This window comes from Gymnoscopelus braueri, assembly GCF_963280865.1.
Source record: "Gymnoscopelus braueri genome assembly, chromosome: 9".
NCBI classification, from domain to species: domain Eukaryota; kingdom Metazoa; phylum Chordata; class Actinopteri; order Myctophiformes; family Myctophidae; genus Gymnoscopelus; species Gymnoscopelus braueri.
Genome location: NC_137610.1, coordinates 55,013,324 through 55,028,332, shown reverse-complemented (window position 1 = coordinate 55,028,332; position 15,009 = coordinate 55,013,324). Strand labels below are relative to the sequence as shown.

At 42.5% G+C, this 15,009-nt stretch overlaps 1 protein-coding gene across 1 annotated transcript in view; it reads left to right on the top strand.

The window, feature by feature from the left end:
* The window catches only part of LOC308092385 (uncharacterized protein), a gene marked incomplete at both ends in the record, with an annotated part of 57,035 nt that extends 46,176 nt beyond the window's left edge, over positions 1 to 10,859 (top strand). The window contains 8 exons of the mRNA XM_080438246.1: positions 3,725 to 3,866; positions 5,091 to 5,250; positions 5,486 to 5,583; positions 6,041 to 6,124; positions 7,010 to 7,128; positions 7,682 to 7,828; positions 8,695 to 8,896; positions 10,620 to 10,859. Coding sequence (XP_080294372.1) covers positions 3,725 to 3,866; positions 5,091 to 5,250; positions 5,486 to 5,583; positions 6,041 to 6,124; positions 7,010 to 7,128; positions 7,682 to 7,828; positions 8,695 to 8,896; positions 10,620 to 10,859 — 1,192 coding nt within the window. The remainder of the gene's footprint in view (positions 1 to 3,724; positions 3,867 to 5,090; positions 5,251 to 5,485; positions 5,584 to 6,040; positions 6,125 to 7,009; positions 7,129 to 7,681; positions 7,829 to 8,694; positions 8,897 to 10,619) is intronic.
* Between the last annotated feature and the right edge of the window lie 4,150 nt (positions 10,860 to 15,009).

Here is a 15,009-nt window from a genome sequence, read left to right as displayed (position 1 = left end):
GGTAAAAGTGCAATATATCAGCTACCTATTTCCTTAAACAGATGAGACAAAATAGCAAAATCAAATGAGCAGGAGCTAAAACAAATAATTGTATCGACTACACAAGATCCAATAAAACAATACAACAATAAAACAAGCGTTCGTACAACTAGTTAACAACAAGTAGGCCAGGTAGAGAGGAAGGGTAGTGTTTCCTGAAGAGGTGGGTTTTCAGCCTGCGGTGAAAGATGTGTCCTGTCCTGACATCAGTGGGAAGTCCATTCCACCACTGTGGGGCCATTTCAAACTAGGATTCACCACTGTTATGACACACACACACACACACACACACACACACACACACACACACACACACACACACACACACACACACACACACACACACACACACACACACACACACACACACACACACACACACACACACACACACATCTAGTGGCTGAATATTGTGTGTAGCACCTTTAAACCTAATTTATACTGATGCCGAAAATAACTTATTTTAATTGTTCTTGTCAGCGATGTGTGAAATGGACTAATTGGGCTTCTTCACAGTATCTATTGCTGTAGCTCATTGTCTGTGTTGTACCTTCAGCTACATTCTTCATTACAGTATCTATTGCTCTAGCGCAGGGGTCTTCAACAGGGGGTCCGGGACCCCTAGGGGGTCCTCAGAGTTACTACAGGGGGGCCGCCAAATCTTTGTGTGATAGGAACATGTTTTTTACATTAACCACTTGAACCCTAGCGTCCCTATTCTGAGTAGAACATTAGCCAAAAATAGCAGATCTACAAGCTCACAACGCCTCGCGCTGCGAGGCGTTGTGAGCTTGTAGATCTGCTATTTTTGGCAAAGAGGTTTGGTGTAGAGGGGGGGAAATAGAGTATTGACGGTTCAAGTTGTTAAATGTCTGAAAATACGTAATCCAACATCTGATGATAGTGCTGTCAAAGTCTATGGAACTGTTTAAGAAATCTTTGAAAAAGTTTAATCTGCAACACAATTTTATACGATATGTAGTGGGGGGGTCCCTGCTTCATCTCTCTCTCAGTTAAGGGGTCCTTGGCCTGAAAACGTTGAAGAGCCCTGCTCTAGGGTGCTCATTGTCTGTGTTGTACCTTCAGCTACATTCTTCTTTACAGTATCTATTATTGTAGCTCATTGTCTGTGTTGTACCTTCAGCTACATTCTTCTTTACAGTATCTATTACTGTAGCTCATTGTCTGTGTTGTACCTTCAGCTACATTCTTCATTACAGTATCTATTGCTGTAGCTCATTGTCTGTGTTGTACCTTCAGCTACATTCTTCATTACAGTATCTATTACTGTAGCTCATTGTCTGTGTTGTACCTTCAGCTACATTCTTCTTTACAGTATCTATTATTGTAGCTCATTGTCTGTGTTGTACCTTCAGCTACATTCTTCTTTACAGTATCTATTATTGTAGCTCATTGTCTGTGTTGTACCTTCAGCTACATTCTTCATTACAGTATCTATTGCTGTAGCTCATTGTCTGTGTTGTACCTTCAGCTACATTCTTCATTACAGTATCTATTACTGTAGCTCATTGTCTGTGTTGTACCTTCAGCTACATTCTTCATTACAGTATCTATTACTGTAGCTCATTGTCTGTGTTGTACCTTCAGCTACATTCTTCTTTACAGTATCTATTATTGTAGCTCATTGTCTGTGTTGTACCTTCAGCTACATTCTTCATTACAGTATCTATTGCTGTAGCTCATTGTCTGTGTTGTACCTTCAGCTACATTCTTCATTACAGTATCTATTGCTGTAGCTCATTGTCTGTGTTGTACCTTCAGCTACATTCTTCATTACAGTATCTATTACTGTAGCTCATTGTCTGTGTTGTACCTTCAGCTACATTCTTCTTTACAGTATCTATTATTGTAGCTCATTGTCTGTGTTGTACCTTCAGCTACATTCTTCATTACAGTATCTATTGCTGTAGCTCATTGTCTGTGTTGTACCTTCAGCTACATTCTTCATTACAGTATCTATTGCTGTAGCTCATTGTCTCCGCCAGGCCGAAAGGCATGGCGAGAGAGTATGTTTTACCCCCTGTCCGTCCTTCCGTCCGTCCGTGTGTCCGTGTGTCCTGTCCGTGTGTTACCAGCTAATCTCCGGCACCGTTGGCCCGGTTGCTGCGAAACTGTGCACACACACTCCCTGGATGCCAATTCAGAACCTCTGCCTTTTTCACATGGGCCTGTTATAGCGCCACCTGGAGGCCGATTTGTGCAAAACCTCCTACATATATACATATGTATACATATACATATATTACTCCTACAGATTTAATCCAAACGTCATGCAAATCGGAACACAGTATCTCTATAGTCATGTGATCAACACGGATCTGTCCGATTTCCCATATTCCATCCTCATTGGCTAAGGTTGCCTTCCAAAATTTGCAGGATTGGTCCGTTTTGAACAAAATGCCTCAAATCATGAACGCAGCTTGTGATTTCCGTGAAATTTCACAAACACATTCCCACTAGGCAGAGGAAGAAATGCCACCTGACATTTTTCACATCAGCCTCATGGTGGCGCTATAAAAGGCTGATTTGTGTTTTTAACTATAACTGCACCGATCTGCGTGAAACTTTGCACGCACACTCCCCAGAGGCCAAGGAAAAACATCCGCCCTGCATTTTTCACATTTGCGTTTTATAGCGCCACCAAGAGGCCGACTTATGTAAAACACATTTTTGGATATTAAGCCTTCACATTTTATCCAAATTTCACACAAATCGGTACACATGATCTCTATAGTCATGTGATCAAGATGGATCTAAAGTTTGCAGAAGTGGCCCGTTTTGAACAAAATGCCACAAATCATGAACGCAGCGTCCGATTGAGGTGACACTTTACAATCACATTCGCACTAAGTTGAAGAACAAATGCCACCCTTTAAAATTGCCCTATTATAGCGCCACCAGGAGGCCGATTTTTTCAAAACTTTTCTTTGTTGTATTACTCCTACAAATGTTGTCCAATCATCATGCAAATCGGTACCCATTATCTCTATAGTCAAGTGATCAAGATGGTTCTGTCCGATTTTTCCTATTCCATCCTGATTGGCAAATTCCGAACATTGTTGGCCCACAATAACCTACCTGACCTGGCGGAGACCTGTGCTCCGAGGAGCACTTTTTCTAGTTGTCTGTGTTGTACCTTCACCTACATTCTTCATTACAGTATCTATTACTGTAGCTCATTGTCTGTGTTGTACCTTCAGCTACATTCTTCATTACAGTATCTATTACTGTAGCTCATTGTCTGTGTTGTACCTTCAGCTACATTCTTCATTACAGTATCTATTACTGTAGCTCATTGTCTGTGTTGTACCTTCACCTACATTCTTCATTACAGTATCTATTACTGTAGCTCATTGTCTGTGTTGTACCTTCAGCTACATTCTTCATTACAGTATCTATTACTGTAGCTCATTGTCTGTGTTGTACCTTCAGCTACATTCTTCATTACAGTATCTATTACTGTAGCTCATTGTCTGTGTTGTACCTTCACCTACATTCTTCATTACAGTATCTATTACTGTAGCTCATTGTCTGTGTTGTACCTTCACCTACATTCTTCATTACAGTATCTATTACTGTAGCTCATTGTCTGTGTTGTACCTTCAGCTACATTCTTCATTACAGTATCTATTACTGTAGCTCATTGTCTGTGTTGTACCTTCAGCTACATTCGCTGCTACTACTTTGCGGTGAAGACCCTGATCACCATCGGAGGCCTGCCGGACCCCACCACCCTGTTTGAGATCGTCTTCCAGCTCATCAACTACTTTGTTGGAGTCTTTGCCTTCTCCATCATGATTGGACAGGTGGGTTGACAATACGGAGCGTGTCGGTGCTCACAGTCAGCTATAGTCCAATGACTGAATAACTGTAATTTAGACGTTCAAGGAGTTTTATTGTCATTCCATACAAGTACAGAACACAATGTGTTACTGATGTCCTTCTGGTCATGGTAGAATACATTTAAAAGACACAACTTATACACATAATTATACCTAAACTCTATTGTGCAAATAAAAGTAATAACAACATAAAATTCAAGTACCAAAACAGTGTTAACCCATTAAGACCTTAGGCTATTCTTAATTTTTTTTAAATCAAAAAAAATATTTGTTCAAGATTTTTCAAAAATAGCAGATCTACAAGCTCATAGCGCGGCACTCGGTGCCGCGCTATGAGCTTGTAGATCTGCTATTTTTGAATAACCAAAGAAATCTAAAGTGACAGATTGTTCCAGGTCTCAATGGGTTAAAAACGGCTACGTTTAAAAAAAAACAGGGTCAGGAATAATGATCTCAGAGTTCACAAGTGCAGTGATCACAAGTTCAAGGTCTCAGAGTTCACGTCTCACAGCTTTTGGAAGGAAGTTATTCTTTAACCTGATTTTTCGTGAGAGTGACCCGAGTCAAGCGTGATGTCATTGATCATATACCAGCATATCTGTATAAATACCTCGAAAAAGTTAGTGACACCCACAGCCACGAAACTAGAGGGAGCGTAAACAACAATCTGGTACCACCCACCCATAAAACAAACATGGGCAAATTCTCCTTCTATAGCACAGCCACCAAGGAATGGAATAGTCTAACCCCATCCCTCAAAAAATGCAGTTCGCTGGGCTCATTCAAAACAGCCCTAAAAACTAATCTTTCTGGAGGCCGAAAGAGGAGATAGTACCAGTTTCCCTGTAGACAGACGACCCCCCCCCCCCCTCCTCTTTTTTGTACATATTTTGTATTTCCTCATGCATTTTTTGTATATAATCGTTATTTTTCCATGCTTCACCCCCCCCCCCCTTTTTTTTTTACATTTTTTTTTTATTTTAATTTTTTTCATGCTCCTTTTTTTTTTGGTACATAGTTGTATTTTTTCTGTATTATCTGTATTTTCATGTTGATTTTTGAACTGTTTGGTTGCTACTATATATGTCTATGAAATTAATTCAAGGACCCCAACGGAATGTTTTACATTCTTTTGCCTAATAAAAATTTCAATCAATCAATCAATCATCATAAACATGTTGATTTCAGATGCGTGACGTTGTGGGTGCGGCCACAGCGGCTCAGACCTACTACCGCACCTGTGTGGACAACACCATTAAATACATGGCCTCCTATCGCATCCCCAAAGACGTCCAGAACCGCGTCAAGACCTGGTACAACTACACCTGGCAGTCGCAAGGCATGCTGGGTAAGGACAATGTTCTCTCTGTGTGTGTGTGTGTGTGTGTGTGTGTGTGTGTGTGTGTGTGTGTGTGTGTGTGTGTGTGTGTGTGTGTGTGTGTGTGTGTGTGTGTGTGTGTGCGGTGCCGACAGCTCACAATAGCGTTGCACGATGGAGTATAAATGGAGCATAAGAGAGAGAGAGAGAGAGAGAGAGAGAGACATAAAGAGATACTGAGAAGATGTCTGTCTCTGTCCTCCAGATGAACAGGAGTTGCTGACTCAGCTCCCAGATAAGATGCGTCTGGACATCGCTATAGATGTCAACTACTCCATCGTCAGCAAAGTTCCTCTGTTTCAGGTATTTGAATTGCCCACTGGTACTAATAGATAGAATGAGTTAAATCACTGCTCCTAATAGTTAGGATGGGTTGAATGCATAGGACAAATGGTACAGTACTTTAGTAAATGCACTAATGAGTTACTAATGAGTTCCATTCCTCCACTGAACTGAGACATGCCCTAAGATCACGTTTATATGAAACATGCTTAACCACTTAAACCCCATATGGTTGACTGGAGTCCCTCAGGGCCCTACTAGTGTCTTTTTTGTTTTCTGTTATTGTGGGGAAAGCTTTCTCTGAAAATAGCTGATTGACAAGCTCACAAAGCGTTGCATAGTGACACGTTGTGAGCTTGTCGATCGACTATTTTCTGAGAAAGCCTTCCACTCAATAAGGATGCTGGCGTTTAAGTGGTTTAAAAGGCTCTTTCCTCACCCCTCACATTCATACGTCTGGTGTTTGGTTGACCTGCAGGGCTGTGACAGACAGATGATCTTTGACATGTTGAAGAGCCTCCGCTCTGTGGTCTACCTGCCTGGGGATTATGTCTGCAAAAAGGTAATAACACATTTTAGTTTGAGGATGACATGATGTATTTTAACTAGGGCTGGCCGATATGGACAAAATCAAATATCACAATATTTGCCTCTAAATGCCCCTATTATTGTGACGATAATTTAAGAAAATGTAATTTGAAATATAGATTGGCTATCTTTGCTATCCGCCACTCTCTTTCTCTGGCTTTCTCTGGCTCTATTTGTCTCATTCTCACGCACTCTCTCTGTATGTCTCTCTCTCACTCTCTTTCTCTCTATGTTTTTTATTTGATTCAGCAGAAAATAAATACAAATTAGTATTGTATGTATGTAGACAAACACCACAAATCTAAACTGATGGACAACAAGAGTCTAGCATCTGTTACTTTGTACTGTTCTGTTCTGTTCTGTTCTGTTCTGTTCTGTTCTGTTCTGGTCTGGTCTGGTCTGGTCTGTTCTGTTCTGTTCTGGTCTGTTCTGTTCTGGTCTGTTCTGTTCTGTTCTGTTCTGTTCTGGTCTGTTCTGTGTCGCCGTCGCCGTCGCGTCGCCGTCGCGTCGCGTCGTGTCGTAATGTGCTGTATGGTGCATGATTGTATCTATGGTGCATCTATGAGCTGTGTACAGGTGCTGTGCTGTTGGCTTTTCCCTGGCTTATATGAATGGCTGCTTTTTACTGTATGTGGATGTCACTATGACGTAGTTTATAGTGAGTTTCAATAAAGTCATGAGAAATGATTTCTTACACGTGTATTGTCGCTGTGTTACCTGTTGTAGAATAGTGTAGGTGATTGAACCTCTCAAGTGTGCTCTACTTTATGTATTTCTGTTTGTCTCAATTAAATCACCCCCCCCCCTCTCTCTCTCTCTCTCTCTCTCTCTCTCTCTCTCTCTCTCTCTCTCTCCCCAGGGGGAGGTGGGTAGGGAGATGTACATCATTAAAGCAGGGGAGGTCCAGGTGGTCGGCGGTCCGGACGGAAAGACAGTGTTTGTCACTCTCAGAGCGGGGTCTGTCTTCGGAGAGATCAGGTGAGAAGTTATGCGACGTCTAAAGTACTACGTCACTGTTTCTCAAACTGTGGTCCATGGATCACTAGTGGTCCCATGGCATTACAGGTGGTCCATGGGAAAATGTTTTTAAATATTTCATATATGTACATTGAACCTTTGATAAACATATCAAAAATATGTTTAATTAATAAGTTCATTGTTAGATCTTTATCCTCAGCAGACACTCACTCACTCACACCATGTGACTGAAGTTGGACTGACCATATAGCGGATGTTGTTAAAGGGATAGTTCACCCCCAAAATGACTTTTTTTCTATCGATTACTCGCCCCATGGTGACTTGAATTCATGGATATTTTTTTGTGTTTGTCTCGTTCCTAAGCCAATAATTTGATGACCGGCAGCGGTTCCGGTAGGAGACACAAAGAGTCTCCTTTGTGTCTCCTACCGGAACCGCTGCCCGTCCGCTGGTCATCAAATTATATCCATGAATTCAAGTCTCCATGGGGTGACTATCGATCTTTTTTTTGGGGTGAACTGTCCCTTTAATGTTGATCATCTCTGATTGGCAGTTTGCTGGCGGTGGGCGGGGGCAACAGGCGTACAGCCAATGTGATCGCTCATGGCTTCGCCAACCTCTTCATCCTGGACAAGAAAGACCTGAACGAGATCCTGGTGCACTACCCCGAGTCCCAGAAAATGCTCCGCAAGAGGGCCAGGTGATAAACGCACAGCACGCACATGTTTGTATGACTATATACTGGTGGTGAGGACATAAAGATTTTAGGATGGCATTGATTTAGATACAGAGATCTCCATATATGGGCTTAAAAGGGACACAGGCAGATGGGTACAACGGGTACTTTGACAAAGTCCCTGACACTATGACTCAGACATATTGGTCGGCTCGGCGGTGTGACGTAGTTTGAACCCATGAACCTGAAGCCGATTCTACAAATGTCTTCCAAATCCCAACAGTTTTCTGAAAAAAACGTATGTTTCTATATCAGTGGTGCTCAAACTCTTTCATGTCAAAGGACCCCCAAAATGATACGTATTTGGCCGCCGACCCCCATCTCAAAATATTTTGTTCAAAATGTTTGCTTTAAAACAATATATATTCCAAGATTTGCACACATTTTCACGATTTCTCAAAAATAGCAGATCTACAAGCTCGTAGCGCGGCACTCGGTGCCGCGCTACGAGCTTGTAGATCTGCTATTTTTGAATAGCCAAAGTGTAAAATAATGCTTTTTTAGCTCAAATCAAAAAGTGACACAGATGCGTTCCAGGTCTCAATGGGTTAAGGGCCATGTAGCGACCAGAACTCTAGATGTGAGTAGTTGAATTTAGAAAATAGCTGAAAAATTGCTGATCTACAAACCCACAACTGGGCATGTACTAGATGAGTAAGATGACACCCTAACTTATTTCCATTAAGCTACATTCAGTATTTTATCCTTTACTTGTTTTTTATTGTATTTATTATGTACAATTCTGCAGAACAAGTCCCACCAACATTTTTGCTTGTACTTGCCATAAGTACTTGACAAATAAAGCCCTTCTTGAATTGTTGACTCTACAGGAAGATGCTGAACAAGGGAAAGAAACCAGAGCCTAAACAAGAGGCTGGTGAGCGCCCCCAGCAGGCCCAGACGCTCCCTGCGCGGCCCGAGACCCCCAGACTGCTCCGAGCGGCCCTGGAGCTCAGCCAGAGATCCTCTGGACTGAGAGGAGCCCTGGCCAAAGTCAGAGAGAAAAGCAACAGGTCCAGCATCTCACTGCAGGTAACAGAAGGAATCAGTGGATGGCACATACAGTAGGTGACCAGTGACTTTGACCAGTTTCCCTTTCTAAACCGTTGCATCATGCATCATGTCACACAAACAGAATGCCATGCGTTTTGTTCAGGGCCGGATTTATAGGAGTTGAGGCCCCTGGGCTAGAGTATTTTTTTAGGTCCCTCTGCGCGCGTGCGAAAATGTTCGTCTTTTTGCGGTTTCGTTTCCTTTTAATTTCGGGTTTTTGTTACTTTAATTCGGTTAATTCGGTAGGGCTACTTTACAATTTGATCATAAAAAAACGAGAAAAAAAAAGATTTATTTTTATTTTTATATATATATATTTTTGGAGGCCCCCCCAGTTGGGGGCCCCTAGGTTGCAGCCCACCCCCAACGGTAAATTCGGCCCTGGTTTTGTTGATAGAACAAGTTTTTTTCATTTAGAGTCCTATATCCACAAATCCACCATTTAACTTCCACAATCCACATGATCAAAACCATTGGTGTTGTGCCTGTTTGTGTGACATGCATGATGCAAAGGTTTTGAAAGTGAAACTGGTCACTGGCCATCTACTGTACATAGGGCTGTTACGATTATGACATTTTACTTGACGATTAATTGTCATACAAATCATTGTGATTAACATAATTGTGATTTTAGCCTTGAACATTGGAACACATGAATGAAAAAGAAAATCTGTTTGCCTTTTAGGCATTGTAAATAAACATTGCACAGGGCAGATACAATGTCAAATAACTTTAATATTTAATAATAATCGTATACTATTTAAAAAAAAAATGGAAATAGACGATCCACAAGCTCACATCCACATACTTGTGTGTTTGTAGATCCGCTGTTTTCGAAAAATGTTTGAAAATGTGTGAACATTTTTCAACATGGAAATTATGACGGCGCGAAGCAATGCGTTTTAAGCTTGTAGATCTGCTACTTTTGCATATGAGGTTTCCACCTAGCCTGGTAAACCCTCCCTCCGGAAATCTCATTTGTAATTTATTTCAGGAGTGAGTCTGGCATGATCGCCCATTCTGCAATTTGGCTGTGGGCTGGAGTTGGGCGGGAGTAATACGGTTGACTGACAACCCCTTCAGCCAATCAGCAGTGTCCCACTTCAGCCAGTGCATTTTTACCACCTCCAGACTAATGTGACGCAACGGGACTTTTGAGACGGCCATGCCCAAAATAGGTTGCCTTATTCGGATACATGCGTGTCACTGCCCGCCCCTGCCGGTTCTCTAATTTTTTGTTTTTAAATAGGCTCTGTCATGATTAATTGACCACATATATGAAGTTAAACAACTAAATTCTATCCAAACGATATCTTAAAAGTAAATTCCGTGCCTCAAAAAAGAAGTTTGAGAGCGTTTTAAAACCGAAAGTAAAAAGTTTAACTGCCCACAGAAAACAATGGCGGCTCGTTCCATTTTTGTCGGCTGCACTCGGTCCCATTCGGGCTCACTCGAACTCGCCACCTGATTGGACAACTGTCACTGTCAATCACAGAACGATGAGCGACGACGCTGATAGGCTCGTCCATTTGGTGAACGGGCTAGAAACGCCCAGACAAGCCTTCAGACCAGACTCCTTCCTGAAATCAAATGGAAATGAGATTTTCCGGAGGGAGGGGCTTTACCAGGCTAGTTTCCACCCGACAGAGACAATATATCTTGTAGTGTTTATTGTTATTTATTGACTAATCAATCCCTGCAGCCCTCCATCTCGTCGTCCCTCCCCCCCGGCTCCCCTGTCACCAGCCCGGGCCCTGACAGACAGACGGACACGGACACGCCCTCCTCGGCCACGCCCACCTCGGCCGCCTCGGGCAGCAGCCCTGCCGTGATTCGCTCTGCCTCTGGTTGCCGCGGCAGCGCCTCCGACGAGGACACGCCCCCCGTCAAGGAGGAAGAGGAGAAAGAGGGAGGGAAGAGGAAAGAGAAGAAGAAGTTGTGAACGCTAGGACAGTTGTTCATGTCAAGGACCCCCACATTGAAATGTAACAGGCTCTATGCACAGCAGCCATATTGGAGAGAAATTGGGCCTCTTCCTTACTTCCTTCACAGGTGTTACCAATGATACTAATGAAGGCTCTGTTCCGTTTCGTATAGCACAGTGGTTCTCAAACCTTTTAATTTCAAGGACCCCCATAACACTGAGAGTGTACAAATGGAACCAGGGTCCATTTGGTTCCATTTGTACACTCTCAGAGTTACACACCTTCTAAGGTGCCATTTGGAACCCCCTCAAGGAACCATGAGGGTCCCTGGACCACACGTTGAGACCCACTGGTGTAGCAGAGTGTTTCCAGTGAGCCAACACCCTGATAGCCTGGTAAACCCTCCCTCCGGAAATCTCATTTCTATTTGATTCCAGGAGTGAGTCTGGCATGAACCACCTTTCTGCAATATTGGCTGTGGGCTGGAGTTGGGCGGGAGTAATACCGTTGACTGACAACCCCTTCAGCCAATGATAATTTTTCCCCTTCAGCCAATCAGCAGTTCACCAGTGTAATGTGACACAACGGGACTTTTGAGACGGCCGTGCCCAAAATGGGTTGCCTTATTCGGATACATGGGTGTCACTGCCCACCCCTACCGGTTCTCTAAATTTTTATTTTTAAATAGGCTTTGTCATGATTAATTGACCACATATATGAAGTTAAACAACTAAATTCTATCCAAACGATATCTTATAAGTAAATTGCGTGCCTCAAAATAGAAGTTAGAGAGCTTTTTGAAGTAAAAAAATGCGGAGAATATAGCGGAGAAGAAAAAGATCGTTCAGTGTTTTGGGCTCACTCGAACTCGCCACCTGATTGGCCAACGTAAGCTGTCAATCACAGAACAATGAGCGACGACGCTGATAGGCTCGGCCGTTTGGCGTACACAGCCAATATTGCAGAAAGGCGGATCATGCCAGACTCACTCCTGGAATCAAATAGAAATGAGATTTCCGGAGGGAGGGTTTACCAGGCTAACACCCTGACTCTGTTTGAGCAGAATGGAACAGAGCCTTCATTAGTATCATTGGTAACACCTGTGAAGGAAGTAAGAAGAGGCCCAATTTCTTTCCAATATGGCTGCTGTGCATAGAGCCTATTGGCCGTACCCCCCCCCCCCCCCCCATTCAAAAGGTTTTGTGTTGTTATAAATGTAAAGGAAGAAGAGATCAAACCATGATTGCATCCTAACATTTTCATGTTCCTTTCCTCACCCACCCTGTGTCTCTTATATTTTACACTTGCTGTAGTTTAATCTGCAAAAAAAGAAAAGAAGGTCAACATTGTGCCTGTGTTTATATTAATTATATTAATATAATATAACCTGCACTCCTTTGTGGTATTGGTCACTGTATCTTTGCATATACAGTGAAATGTATTCTCTGCATTTAACTCATCCTAAGTAACAGGAGCAGTGGGTACGGGGGCAGTGGGCATGGGGCAGTGGGCATGGGGCAGTGGGCATGGGGGCAGTGGGTACGGGGGCAGTGGGCATGGGGCAGTGGGCATGGGGGCAGTGGGTACGGGGGCAGTGGGCATGGGGGCAGTGGGTATGGGGCAGTGGGCATGGGGCAGTGGGCATGGGGGCAGTGGGTACGGGGGCAGTGGGCATGGGGCAGTGGGCATGGGGCAGTGGGTACGGGGGCAGTGGGCATGGGGGCAGTGGGTATGGGGCAGTGGGCATGGGGCAGTGGGCATGGGGGCAGTGGGCACGGGGGCAGTGGGCACGGGGGCAGTGGGCACGGGGGCAGTGGGTACGGGGGCAGTGGGTACGGGGGCAGAGGGAGCGGTTAGGGGTTAAGTGTCTTGCTCAGGGACACATTGCTGAGGGCTGGACTCGAACCTGTGGGATATTTTGGTCTCCCAGGCAGGCTCTCTGACCATACAGAATGGCCTTCCATTCACAGAGCAGAAAATTACCAATTCAGACGTTGATGCACATCATATAGGATCAAGGTGTGCGTGTGCGTGTGCGTGCGTATGCGTATGCGTATGCATGCGCATGTGTGCATGTTTCCAGGTCTTTTTCTTTAAACCCAAGACAATATATTCATTTTCTTAATCCATGTGTTCCCCTAGGAGCAAACCTGTTACCCCCCTCGTAAATGTAAAACTCATTTTCAATGAGTTACTGTACCTTAAACGTACAGCTCAAATTGAATGCAGTGTCGCTATAGTGAGCCAGAGGAGTATAAACTCTATAGAGGTATTGTGGCATAGCTACATACGTAGTATACATACGTAGCATAGCTATAGCTACATACGTAGCATACATACGTAGCATAGCTATAGCTACATACGTAGCGTACATACGTAGCATAGCTATAGCTACATACGTAGCATACATACGTAGCATAGCTACATACGTAGCATACATACGTAGCTACGCCACATTAATAAACAATTTCTCCTTCGAATGTCTAAAGGTTTCACTGGGTGACATACTTTTGTTGTTGTTGTTGTTGTTGTTTACTAAATGTTTACAGCTTCTTTGTAAACTTGAAGCTTCATTTTGCCTTATGTTTGTGTTTTGTCAGTAAATGTATGCACTGTAGCTTGAGCTGTGATGAGTACAGTACGACATTCTATTTTCTAAATAGTTCGACCTGAGGCTATTTTTTTCATATTCTGATCATGGCGGGTTAAAGCGATAGAATGAAAACTATACTATAGGAACATGTAAGTGTACAGTACTTTGCATGCTTTTATGTTCATCGATGTCCTGTTTTATGTTTGATATGATTTGTAAAATAATGTAAATATGTTAGTAATGGAATGTTCTTTTCTTTTTTTATTTGTAAATACACATGTAACTGTATTGTAAATTCAGAATATGATTTTTGTGTTTCAAATTGTTTCTTTTTTAGGATCTTATAATATGTGAAGATTTGAACCACTTAAACCCTTTATACATAGCTGACTGAAGCCCCCCAGGGCTCTTATAATAGCCCCCCTGAAAAGGGACGCTATGGTTCATGTGGTTAAATCGTTTTTTTAGGATGTTCTGATGTAAAATGTAACTTCCATGTATTGTAGATAGTTTGCTTATTATTGTAGTCTCAGAAAATGTCCTACTTCAAGCAGCAACTCCTGGCATGCTGCCAGATAATTGTAGATATGAAGATGAATGTTGCATTAATACCCTGTCTGTCTGTCTGTCTGTCTGAATGGAACCAGAGGTTATTATCAGCAGCATTAATACCCTGTCTGTCTGAATGGAACCAGAGGTTATTATCAGCAGCATGATGAAAGATGTAAATACAGTAGGTTTGAAGTGTACATATTTGACCTTGTGCTTTTTGTCACTGGTGTAGGCTTTCTGTAGTCCTTTTTCTTTGTGGATTCTATTTTAATAAATGGCTACTTTTCAGCAATTTTGAGTGTTTTAATCTGGAACAACAAGGGTGGTCTGAGTGATGACTGAGTGGTGACATGACATTTCATTCAGTGAATGGGCTACAGCTGGGTCAAACAATAAAAAATACAGCTTCACAGAACCAATGCAAAGACTTTAGGATCCTTCATAAGGGATGGTATCAGGAGGACTGGTTTTCAAAGCCAATATTTGGTGAGATGGAGGAAGAAAATGAATGGAGAGGAAATGGAAATGTCTGCATGGACAAGAGACAGTTTTTGGCATTGCCATGATGATTAATTGTGCAGTCGAAATGCAGGGAAAATCAAATGGGAGAGAAGAGGATAAAGATGGTGTTGGATGCAGCCAGATTCCTGAACATTGTGGACATTAGTGGTGAAGATCTGGCTTCGCACCAACTCAGACCTCAGATCATTTTGGAGGAAAAAAATCCTTTTTATGCTGTTCATTATTGAGCACAATATTCACATTGCAGAATGTGTATATTGTGAACATAAACAGAGAGAAAAATAAGTAACAACTAAAAAAAACTAACAAGTAGAAAATTACATTTTCCTTCTTTGTTTTTCTTTTTTTTATTCTTCTTTTCTTCTTTCCTCTCCTACATTTTTTTTAAAAAACAATTTGTTCATTGCCTTTTTTCCCTTTCCCTCCCACCCTTCTCAAGGTCTGTCCTCCCGTGGGCACAGAATGGCAAAAACAATAATAATCATGGAAATAATACCTAA